The sequence below is a fragment of the Prenolepis imparis genome, unplaced genomic scaffold (genome assembly GCF_030444845.1).
Source record: "Prenolepis imparis isolate NDT839.2.m4 unplaced genomic scaffold, iyPreImpa1.0 SCAF_2, whole genome shotgun sequence".
NCBI lineage: Eukaryota > Metazoa > Arthropoda > Insecta > Hymenoptera > Formicidae > Prenolepis > Prenolepis imparis.
In genome coordinates this window covers 21,998,375-22,011,753 of record NW_028141160.1, presented here as the reverse complement: position 1 = coordinate 22,011,753, position 13,379 = coordinate 21,998,375, and the positions used below count along the sequence as shown (strand labels likewise).

At 35.2% G+C, this 13,379-nt stretch overlaps 1 protein-coding gene across 1 annotated transcript in view; it reads left to right on the top strand.

Annotated features, from left to right (window-relative positions):
- Positions 1-91: 91 nt before the first annotated feature.
- Positions 92-13,379, top strand: part of LOC145932699 (uncharacterized) — a 52,244-nt gene continuing 38,956 nt past the window's right edge. The window contains exons 1-2 of the mRNA XM_083031877.1: positions 92-449; positions 4,567-4,918. Of these exons, the coding sequence (XP_082888003.1) occupies positions 4,780-4,918 (139 nt within the window). The 5' untranslated portion in view covers positions 92-449; positions 4,567-4,779. The remainder of the gene's footprint in view (positions 450-4,566; positions 4,919-13,379) is intronic.

Below are 13,379 nucleotides of genomic sequence, written 5' to 3'. Positions count from 1 at the left end.
GTCTCGTTTCCCACTCCTCCCCCTATTCTCCCCCCCCCTCCCCCATCGCGATAGCCAGTTTCGCGCCTTTTCTCACATCAGTCTCGGTCCACCCGCGCGCGGGTTTTGATTCGCGTCTCGTGTCGTTGCTGGGTCGGTGGCGTGGCGGCTTATCGCGTTTGCGACTAACGAATTCGACAAGGAATTGTCTCGTATCACGAGGCAATAAGTGTGCTCGGCCCGTCCGGAGACGTGACACGTACAATAAACGTTGTGACTGTCACGAAGTGAGTATTATTGTTGGTTATTTCGCGCGGGAAAATAACCATTGTCGCGATGTACCGTAAGTGAGCAGCAGCGCCGAGTAAATTATTCTCCGTTTATTTATTAAGTGTGAAGTGATGTGCGGAAGTTGCCCGATCTCGTCGAGCTCTCTTTAAAAATAAGTCCTGTTTGCAGTTTACGAACACGTACGTACGATTTTTTTCTACTCGATTAACGTTTCTCTCCTTCCCGCGTTTTTTAGGGTTATAATTGTTATAAGGTGTACAAAAAAATTGCATATTTTTCACGCGATTTATGTAGCTTTAAAGGACCGATGGTTGGCGTTTTTTTTTTTTTTCTGACCAGAATGTATCGAGAGGGTATAATAACGACGTTATTTATCTCCAGTTGTAGTACTGAATCACTCTTAATCATAACAGTGGCACTCAGTCAACACAATTTGGTTATGGATTTCAAGGGTACAAGTAAATAACGTGTAATAATTCTTTGACAGTGAATTTCCAATAGATTTATGTCACTTTTAGGGCCACAATTTCACCAACGTCGATTAATTTTAACCTCCGGTTGAATTATATCTTTGTCTCTTTTTAAGAACGTATCTGAAAAGAGACGAAGATATAGTTTAACCGAAGATTAAAGTTAACCGACGTTGATGAAATTGGCCCTTATAAATATTTCGACAAGATATTTAATGTTGAAGATGGAAATATTTTGCCACCAACACATTATATACATATATATTTATTTACAGACGCAATTTTTCAATTAGTAATTTTCAAAGAACGTTCGATTTTGATTTGAGAAATTTTTTGTCGATACACTGTGAAAGAAAATTATCGGTATACTTATACAGTATGTTTCACAATTAATCATCTTATTAGTTTTAAATCCTCCTCGTTTATAATTAAAAAAAATCTCATTTTTGCTTCCTCATAGAGGGAAGCTTTGTTTTCGTGAAAAAATTTTTTTTTCGGATTTCTATGCCAATGTGTTTAGAATGTTCCAAAACATCGAAAAATCACATTTTTACAAAATGTCTGTATGTATGTATGTATCCATCTACGGATTTTTCAAACGTCCATAACTCAAGAACTGCTTGAGCTACAGAGCTTTAATTTTGCACACAAGTAAAGTAGTACAACACTTTTATTTACTGTAATTTTTAGAAAAATTCATAAAATGTTTTAGATTTTAATCCAATTTTAATTTTTTAAAAAAATGGCGTGATTTCTCTACTTCCGTAAATTTTGAGATATCGGGTTAAATTTTTTTATACAAATAGATTATCATTAAAGGTTGGTTGGTATTGAATTTGGCTTGAATCGGCTAAGTGGTTCTTTTTTTATAAAATTTTGAATTTTTTAAAAAAAGGGCGTGATTGCTCTAATTTCCGTAAATTTTGAGATATCGGTTTAAATTTTTTTACATGAATAGATTATCATTAACCCCTTACCAGTGTCTGACGCCTATATGCGCAAAAATTTTAGTGACCACCAGTGTGTCTGACGCTTATAAGCGTCATCATAAAAAAATTCGATAAAGACCAATTTCAAACATTGCGATTTCAATAAAACTTGGCGTGTAGGGATTTTTTGGGTCGCTGAATCCAAATCTGAAGTTAAAATTGCAAAATTTTGAACAGTTGATCCAACATGGCCGCCAGAAATATAAAAAAACGTCCGATTGAAAATAAAATTGGTTTTTACGTCACATTCTGGGTTTTTGGGGCCACTGAATTCAAATTCAATATTATAATCATCAAATTGAAAATGGCAGATCCAATATGGCTGTCATGAATTTTGAAAATTTTCGATTTGAATATTTTCAAACTTTGCGGCATCCATGTTGGATCCGCCATCTTTAATTTGATAATTTTGATATGAAATTTGGATTCAGCGACCCCAAAAACCCCCAAGGAATATTTTTTATAAAAATTGAAAAAAATTTTTGTCAACACACTTACGGCACAGAAACATTTTTTTCTGTACACTGTTAAAGGGTTAAAGGTTGGTTGGTATTGAATTTGACGAAAATCGGTAAAGGGATTTATTTTTTATGAAATTTTACATTTTTCAAAAAATGAAAATTTTACGAAAGAAACATACGAAAGGACATACAAAAGAAAGTACATACATACATACATACATACATACATACATACATACATACATACACACATATATATACGTGACAAAAAATGTTATTTTATATGAAACAAGTGTGCAAATTGGAAACTTGCACATTGCTTCCTCACCATTCTATTTCGCTCATTAAGCTTCCTCTATGAGGAAGCCAAAATTGAAAAACTAGCTTGCTCATAGAGAAAGATTAATGAGCGAAATAGAATGATAAGGAAGCAATGTGCAAGTTTTCAATTTGCACACTTTTTTATATGTTAAAAAGAAATGGAGCGTAAAATTCTCGCGAAATGTGTCGTTAAAAAAAAGGTTGCGAATTGCGACACATGCTGTATATCTTCGAGGTCGTGGAGAAGTCCTACGACGACTTCCAGGAAACGTTGCTCACACACGGGTCGGTTTCAACGGTTTCAACGACAACGAGAAAACGCGCGTGTATTTTTATCTTGCAGAATATATCCCGTCCATGTGATCGTATTATTTAACAATTAACAATTAACAATTTAACAATTGGCAAAAGTAAACGTATAATAAAAATTGTCTTCACACAATTGTTGCAATAAATTGTTTTAATTGTTTGATTCTTATCGAATATGTATAATTTTCGAGCAGATGAGAATATAATTTATTTGAATGTATAAATGATATTTATTTATTTATATTATTTTGATTGTCTATATTTGACATTTGTGTGACATGATTAGGATATAGTATGTTTTAACTAATTCCTCAGTCTATTACGAGAATTCCTATTCTCTCATTTTCAGTGATCAAAACAATATTAGGCATCATAATATAGCAACGCCTTGTAAACAATATTCAAAGGTCGTACATAGCAGATATCTTTTATTATTCAATAAACGTACACAGAGAGAATTTTCTCTTAGAATTTACCCTGAAAATCATGATAATCAGTTTGGAATCATCATGGAAAGAATTTTATGAGAATTTCTCTCATTAATATTTATCACAATAAAATATAAAACATGTTTGATTTGTTTAATTTTACTATGCAGTTTAGTAAAATTAATCAAACATATTTTATATTTTATTGTGATAGATATTATTATTTTTATTGTGATAAATATTAATCAGAGAAATTCTGATAAAATTCTTTCCATATTATCCCACGATTATCATGATTTTCAGGGTAAATTCTAAAAGAAAATTCTCTCATTGTCAGTGTACACAAACAGACAAATAGACACACGCTGCTCTTACATCTAAAATCACTTTTCTTGAAAATTATGCAACCAAATAGAAATATGCCATATAGTAATATTCCGAATTTTTTACGACATTGTCACTTTTATTATAATAAAATTTCAAGATAAAAATATTAAATAAAAATAAATTTCTCAACTTAATGTCATAATTGTAGCGTATTTTTATCTTGTGTGCCGATGATCTCGAAAAAAGCTTTTTCGCGATTAAAAAATTTAGCATTGACACTACAATAATTATTTGTACTAAAGGAATCTCTTTGTATCATATATAAATAAATAAATAAATAAATATATATATATATATATATTTATTTATAATTATAAATTATAATTTATATTTATGTTATAAATATAAATATATATGTATATATATATTTATTTATTTATAAGCGATAAAAAGAGATCCTTTTTTAGTACAAATAATATAATTCTAGTTACTAATATAAATAAATATATATATTTATATATATTATATAATTTATATTTATGTTATAAATATAAATATATATGTATAAATATATTAATTTATTTATAAACTATAAAAAGAGATCCTTTTTTAGTACAAATAATATAATTCTAGTTACTAATATAAATAAATATATATATTTATATATATTATATAATTTATATTTATGTTATAAATATAAATATATATGTATAAATATATTAATTTATTTATAAACTATAAAAAGAGATCCTTTTTTAGTACAAATAATATAATTCTAGTTACTAATATAAATAAATATATATATTTATATATATTATATTTATTATATGCATAGAGAAACTTTTGCAATAATACTGATAATAATTAATATTTCATGAAAATTTTATTTATTCTCGACACCTCGTTGTGCAATGAATTTTCTTCGCGATTTTAATATTGATAAATATTTGTTGGAATAATCAAATAACGAGATGTCAATTGTATTATTTAGCGACGTATCCCCTTCGGCCGGATATCACGGGAGATCGCTAAAGGCCTACCTCGACGTTCTTCGCGAGACGTCAACAACGTTTGCGTTCGTGCCTAACATCGATTCATCGAGACATCGCGTTTCATTTGCCTCGCAATTCGGCTCGTCGAATTACAAGAGAAGGATTCGCGCTGTCACATATTCACGCAAAGTAACATCATCATAATCATCAAGATGGAGGAAAGATCCTCTCCCGGAGGGCTCGACGAGAGATCAATCGGAATGGATGTATCGCCGATGTCGAGCATCGTCAACGATCTGTCTAGATCGATACTGGACTCTGGCGGTAAACGTTATCCTCAACGTTCAAGAGGTGAGTCACAATTATTCTGAGAGCATGTTATTAAGTTGACACGAGAGAAAGACTTTGTGAGATAAATTTGATTTTGACAAAATAAAATTGCAATTGCAAAATAATCGCTACTTTAATTTTGATATACAGTTTTTTCATCCAACGAGATGTAACTCGATTTTTGTCGAAGAAATTAATAGTTAGCTTAAATTAATTTAAAAAACAGAGCTTACAATTAGTAGAAAAACGCGCGCGAACAATCTTTCGTGTCAACTTGATATACGTATATTGTTGTTATTAATGTAGAAATGATTGTTATATCAGGTTATAAGAATTAATGAATAAAATATACGCGCACAAATGTCCGCAATGATTAACATATATTACATAATATAAAATATATTAAAATAATTGTAACAACAAAAAAAAATTCAAGTAATTACAAACAGATAATCGAAACTAAATTCGGAATACAGACTAATTAGCATTCGTGCAATATTCGTATAATAGACAATTCTGCTAATACTAGTAATTTACAATTTTAACGGATTTCTTTTTTCGTAATAATGGGCGGAGAACGTCGAGTTAATTATGGACAAAATGAATATTGATTGAGCGGAACGTGAGAGCCCGGTGGCGCGTTCGGGAAGGAATTAGGCGGGTTACTCGCTAGGGATTTCCCCGTCCTTCGACGATCTGTGAACGTCTGCCGTCGGTCTGAACCCTGCGAACCGAGTTCGCAGCCTCAGATGTCAGTGTTTCTCATTCGGGTCTCTGATCCCGCGCATTTTCGTCCACATATATTTTTTTTTATATTAATCTCGTCAGCGTATCTATAAAATTTATATTATTATCGCCATATAATTGCACAGATTATATGAGATTATTATATTACTTATTTATTTAATTGGAAGCACCTTATATTAATTATATGCAAAAAATGCGTCATGCATTTGATTGAATATTGAGGAAGAATTAGCAGTACTTTTAAGTCTGCTAAAATATTTAATTACTTTTTAATAATTACGATGTCGAGTTAATCGATCGCGCGTGATGTCATCAATTGAGCACCCTCTCGCGAGGCAAGTAGCTCGTGCCGAGGGTTACGGGGACCAGGTGCTCACCTGCTCCTTGTTGGGTGGCTGGTTAGACTTGGCGCCCCCTTTTATTCATGCCCTCGGTAAAGTCCCATGGAGGTTCGCATCGCGAATGAACGGCTGCCTCTGTCGGGGCACGGGGCTATATATACGCGAAAAAGAACAGAACCCACGGCTACGAGGAGGATCCTTACGGTACTTTAGGCGCGCTTATATTAAGATATTGGTAGTCGGACTTTTCCCTTCGATTAGCATCGATGCTTTATCCGAATAATAAAGTGATACCTTTTAGGGGCCACTTTGGAGATATAATTAAGATTTCTTTTTTTTATATATATATATATATTTTTTTTTTTTTATTTACACAAAATCACAACCTCGAATATATTTGCGTTTCAAGTCAATTCCAAGGAATCCTTCATTTCGAGAAATATTAATATTTTAATTATTAAAATGGTTAATTATCATCAATTAATGGTTATTTATTTTACTTAATTATATTAATGCCTAATTTTAAATTTAAAGAAAATAACGATTATTGATATAACTTTATTCATATAACATATATGTAAATTCATTTTTATATCAAGATAAGATAAGATACTGATACTCAATATTATACGAAGGTATTTACATTTTGAGAATAATTTCATCATTTCTTTAATTTATTATCGTGATATAGTACTGCGGTTTAATCCGCGCTTACAATTAGCGAAAACAATTATTTAAATTATATTACTAATTATTTTTACATAACACGCAATAAACCGTACTCGTATCTGATCAAGTTTGAGTACACATTTAAATACTCCGCATGCACCGATACTGACCTACCCTCGTTAGACGTCAACACATTGAGAGACCGTTAAGAATACAGCTGTCTCGCGCGAAAGACTAGGGTCCCTGTTTCCTTCTCCCTTTAGCGCCGCGTTTAGCTCTAAAGGTGACTGACCGATCCTGTTCTTGTGTCTTATTTGCTTAATTAATGCGATGTCTCGCGCGTTCGGTATTCCGATGAGACGATAAACGGACACTTATAAATTGCGCGAGAATCTAATTGCTTTACATTTCACTTTTCACTTTGTCAAACGTATAAAAGATATATACGATAACGGCTGTGATTCATTATTTTCATTATACGACTTCTTACTCGAACGCTGTTCCATAACGATAAAGAGTTATGGAAAGGAAGGAGAAATTTAAATGCTTGGACATTCAATTTTTAAGTACTTTTATTCAAACGGAAGTACTGTCGAGGATTTCAATATAATTGTTATAATATATTTTAATCACATTTTATATATGTAAAATTATATTATATATTATATATTTTGTTATTATATATTATATATTTTGTTATTATATATATTATTATTTTATATATATGATATATAATTTTATATATGATTTTTATATTGAGATCTTACTAAAGTCTTAGGTATACACATATAAAAGTGTGTATATTGTCTACATTATATACATATAATATATATATTATACGTATGTATATACTTTATATATATACAGAGAGAATTTTCTCTTAGAATTTACTCTGAAAATCATGATAATCGTGGGACAATATGGTATGAAAAGAATTTTATGAGAATTTCTCTAATTAATATTTATCACAATAAAAATATCTATCACAATAAAATATAACATATGTTTAGCATAGTAAAATTAATCAAACATATTTTCTATTTTATTGTGATAGATATTATTATTTTTATTGTGATAATTAATCAGAGAAATTCTTATAAAATTCTTTTCATACCATATTGTTCCACGATTAGCATGATTTTCAGGGTAAATTCTAAGAAAAAATTCTCTCAGTGTATATATATATATATATATATATATATATATATATATATATATATATGTATATAATGTATAGCATACATATTTTTATAGAACATATACTTTTCTCCCTATTTCCATATGAAGAAGCTATAGGCTGTGTGTGATAACCGGAATAATCGATAGGACATTTACATGTTAAATAGGGGTTCAGCCGGAATAAAGCCGCATTATACACGTTATATACGTAGTCGGATTAAGAGAGAGAAACGACCGCCGTCGTCGATAGGCAACGGAAAACGTGACGCGGTCTCGCGACGTTTCGACGTTTCTGACGTTTCTTTCGCGGTTCGAGAAACGTTATCGTTGCCGGTTGCGAATGTAATCGTGCAGCGAAGTGTTTCGCCGCCACATGGCGCGCTCCGTTCTCGTCCGTTGCCTTGAAAGTCCGTTGTACGAGGGGTACGATACAGGCGATGGGGCCCAGCGCGAGCACAGGGCACCCCTATATATGTACATACATATATATATATATATATATATATATATATATATATATACACACGTTCTAATATCGAGCGTGCTATATCCTATGTACGCCTGTGTGTGCCCCCGATAGTCAAACACCGTGGATAGATATACGGTCGATGCCATACGCCATAAGCGTGCCGCTCGCGTGCAAATTAGGTAAATTACCCCGTAGACGCGTATCGTCTTAAGGCGATGAGCGCGTTATTTACGCGCGACACTCGCTTTTTAAGCTTATGCGAATAATGTCGAGCTGCTGTTGGCTAGAAGTCATGTAATGATAATAAGCCGAATATATTATGGGAGATCTGACGTTTAATTACATCGTCCAACGTACGTTTTTTTTTCTTATCGCACAGTCCTAGGCTCGCTTTGATCGAAACTCCAATTAATTTGATTCAACCGACAGAAATACATTCGTTTCCAATTTAATCTTCTCTTTCATGTCTCAGATAACAAGAGAAATTAATAATTCTATTCGCGTTAATAACGTACTGCAAGTATTATTCTTAATAAGTCGAACACTGATTAAATTAATTGGATAGTTGTACAGTTAAAAATTTATGATTCGCGGTAAAATTCTTTGCTTAGTATCGCCTCACTTCTCGAATATCGCGAAAGATCGTCATTTTTATCGTAAACTAAGCAAATGCAATGACATCAATTCATATGTCACTAATTCGCTATTATTTTTTAAGTATCTTGGATATATTAAATATGATGGAACAAATATATAAATTAATATAAATTATAGTTCGCAGCAAAGGATTGTTACGTAATCAAACGATACACTGATCTCTGCATTTTAATTACTAAGGCGCGTAAAGAAGTCCAAATTCCCACATTTCGTAAGAAACGTTCGCGAGACGAAAAGACAAGAGAGAAAAAGAGCGTTGATGGCAACCGTCGAGGTGCGAATTGAACAAAGTACTTCTTTGTGACCAATGGCTTTTCTATCAAAATTTAATATTTAAATGCCTGAAAGTTTTATGCCATGTAACACAACACAAAAAGCTGAAGGAGAGGGTAAGACCGACCGTAAGAAAGGGGGGAGGAGAATGAAAGAGAGGTTTGGGGGTTCTTGGAGGGATCCTCGGGGTCCCGGGCCATTAACATATCCTGTAAGGCTGGTAAAGCAGGTCTCGCGATATTTCGGAAGGCGAAAGGTTGCGAAAGCGCAACCTTTAACGGTCGCAGGCCCGAAATACAAATCGCCGCCAAAGAGAATCGATGCGAATCTCATAGATACATGCTTATACAGTTATATCCGCATCCGTTGAGAGACGAGAGAGAGGGTGGCCAGGACGATGCACATATATCGTCAAACATCTAATTATCGAATCCCACATCGACACACCTTTCGTTTTACTTTGAGTTTACCGCGACACTAGGGTGTACTTTGACATTTCGAACAGCTGACTCGTTAAAAAACCGCTAATTATGAGAGATACACGTTCGCCTCGAATACGTATGATCGCATAATAAGCATAAGCCGGCGAAAGGATGGATTCGTGATTCGCGGCGGGATGGTTGCCATCCGAGGATTCCAGTTTTTCCTTCCACGGGGAGAAGCACCTTGGCAGATCCGTTGGATGAAAAATTCGTTGAGCGCGTGCCGGCTGCACGACTCGACTACCCCTCGTCTTACTTACCCTCGCTACTTACCCTCGCTAAATGTCGAAAGACGGAAGAAGCAAGTGAGATAGAAAGAAGAACGAGAGAGAGCACCGGAGAGAGGAGAGCCCGGTTATCGAACAGGCCGTCCGATCGGCCGACCAGCAACCAACCCCCCTGTTAGGTGCTCTCTCTCTCTCGTCGCTTGTGTTTCCTTACCTCGTCCTAATGTCTGGCCCCTGGATAGTGTCTGGTACTCCCTGTCCCGTCTCGCAGTTCAGTAACCGTGAGGGCTTCAACTTTTATTCCCACCGACCACGCGTCTCCTCTCATCTGCCATTCAACGTTCATTCCGCGACGTCTATTTGCTTCCCTATACACTTTTCTGCGCGTTCGAAGACGGCGATTAGTTTTAATTTTCCCAGTCGATTTATATCTCTTCCCGATGATGCAGAGATGGGAAAAGGCACCTTGCGCGCGATCCATTGCATTTCGGCAAACGTACAAAGTGTCTCTCGATGTATATATGTTCTTCTGTCGGCATGGGAAATCTGAGCCTCTCGCATGTGTTATACCGGTTTCTATGTCTGGCAATTTAAATAGCGCGAATCCATACAATTGAATATAATCAACCCGTACTTGTCCGAGTTTTTATTGAGAAAGCAGAAACTCGTATATTTATGCAAGTCACTGTACTTTTTAAGAATAATGGTCACTAACGTTCGCGTTTCTGGTACGATAATTATTGCTGCTCCCGTTTGGGCATTATTGATACGAGAGAAAGCCATCTAATTTTATTAATTTTCATTTATATTTGCTCTCTTATTAACGTTACCGCGTAAAATTATATTTAATCTTTCGATATTCAACGACCGAGCATCCCTTATCATTATAAAAAAAATCACTTATCACCATAAAAAAAATCGAAACGGTTGCAATAGGGTCGGCTACCCTTTGGGACCCTTAGAAATCGCGCGCCCGGGGGGTACGACGGGGATACAACGGGATGATTCACGCGCGCACATTAACTACAAGGCACTACGAACAACGAAGGAACTATGAATCCGGCTAACGAATCATTTTTGAACGGCCTACATATTTTTTACGAGCATTCGCCACAGAATGCGCACTGCCCCTTGTTCGGTCCATCCTTCGAACAAGGGGGGACGCGGGCGCGCAGGTAAATTCGACTGCATTAACAATTGTGTGAGATAATGTTCAGGTAAATTTGACGATATTAACAGCGATAGGAGGAACGAATGGCCGATGTCCCAGCGGGATGTATTTTGGAAAAAAAACCGATTATACCGCGCCTCTCTAACGCGATGGTTTAACGTATCAATCGTTAACATGATGAGGAAGTTATCCGTATAAAATATATAAGATCTTTTACTACCGTCGAATCAAATTTTAATAAGAGAAGAAAACTTTAATCATTTTTTTTTATTATAGAAAATACGACGCGATTTCATACTTATATTACTTTTTCAATATCTTTTTAATCACTTGAATGGTAAGTGAAAAAAATGTCAGAAATACACTAAGAGAATTTTCTTTTAGAATTTACCCTGAAAATCATGGTAAATTCTAAGAGAAAATTCTCTCTGTGTAGTAATTTATTTTAGTAGATAAAGGATATTTATATAGGAAATATTTTAGGCATATTTTAATAGCTAACAAGTCAAAAATTCCAAAAATAATAATTTACTTTAATAGATAAGAGTTATTTATATAGGATTTTTTTCGAGGGCGATTATAATCATGAAATTAAAATAACAAGCATCAACTGCATTTAAATTGTAAAATCCTTACAGATGAAAATAATTACACAATTATTTTGTTGAAAAAATTAATTAAAAATATTTTTTTTCTAATGGAGTAATTATTTATTTATGGCTGAATTTATTAAAAATAGTTGATACTTCTACTAACAATTTACAATCTTTTTTGAGTCCGCCAATTAATTCAAGATTTTTAAAAATGTCCTTTACTAATCACATTTGGCAAATCTTTTTACATGACGCATATATGTTACTACTATTCAAGTGTTTACGAAATATAACACATTGGTACGAGAAAGAATAAGTCTACATCTATGTACGTATGACTTCAAAAAAAATCTCAAAAAACATTACGCGTATTTCAGCTAAAAAAAATAATATATATTTTTACTGTATGGGAATGCAGTTCGTCGTGATTGTAGAATAAGTTACTCTCTCCTTAATTTTATTCTTGTACGAGGTACGCGCGTTTTTTTTTTTTTTTACAAGTTTTAAGACGATTATATACGTGAAGGAGTTCTCGCGTTTCCGGCGCGAATGAGGGTCGCCCGCCCTCGACGGACACGGTGGGGTAGGTAGGTTACACCTGTGCGGGCAATGTTGAAAATAAATGGCACATGGCGTGCGCGTTCTATCTCGTTGCACCTCGGTGTCTGGCGTCTCGGTGGCCGCTGACGGGTGGCCGATGTCGATGGCCTCGCAACAGAGTTTATCCGATCCGTCTCTCTACCCGGGCTCTCTAGGATATGTATATTGACGCTGGCGTTCTCTCTTTCCTTCTGTTTCTCTCTCTCTCTCTCTCTTTCGAGATTTTCCGATGTCCCCTCGAAATGCAATTACACGCGTGCACGCACGCGTATCGCACGAAATTCGTAGCGCAGTCTGCAACCGCGTGGCACGCGCCGGTTGGACCGGTCGGTTCTCTCGCCAATCGATATCGGGACCTACTCGAAAAGTAACCGCCCCTCGGGGGTAAAACGTGACACACGTCTTACGTTTATCGATATCTCCCTGATGCTAGAGATCTTTCACGAATATTATATTTCCGTAAACTATACATTTTAACGATATATATTTTTTTATTAACCCGGTTAAGAGGGGACGTTTCATCCCTTATTCGGTCTTACTTAATAAGGAGAACAAAAAAAGAGACAGTTCGATCCCGAAATATCGAATCTCACGGACTCGAAGGCGCTTCTCACTTTCTTTCACGATTATCCCCGCGTGAATGGATCCTCGTAAAAGATAAAAATACGGGGTGAAGGATCACGCCCCATCAGGGCGGTTAACCGAGGAATCGCGTATCGATGCTGACGAAGATGCGCGTATGTATACATATAACGGCGTGACGCGTTTATATTCTTTGCATATACATATGCGTACACATATGTATATATATATATATATGTACACGCATCGCCGACGGCAAAACTAACGCCACTTGGGGGGCGGGGAGGGGAGGGGAGGGAAGGGGGCAGACATATGAGCACACATGGGGCGGCACTCACCACCTGGCGCGCATAGCATAGTTGAATACCGACCCACCCCTATACGTACACGTAACTACGTACCCTGAAACGGTGCGACCCCAACCCCTCGACTTGGCTCGTGCCGGCGAACATTGTCGTAGGACGGTAAAGGACGACGTCGTTGACGATGACG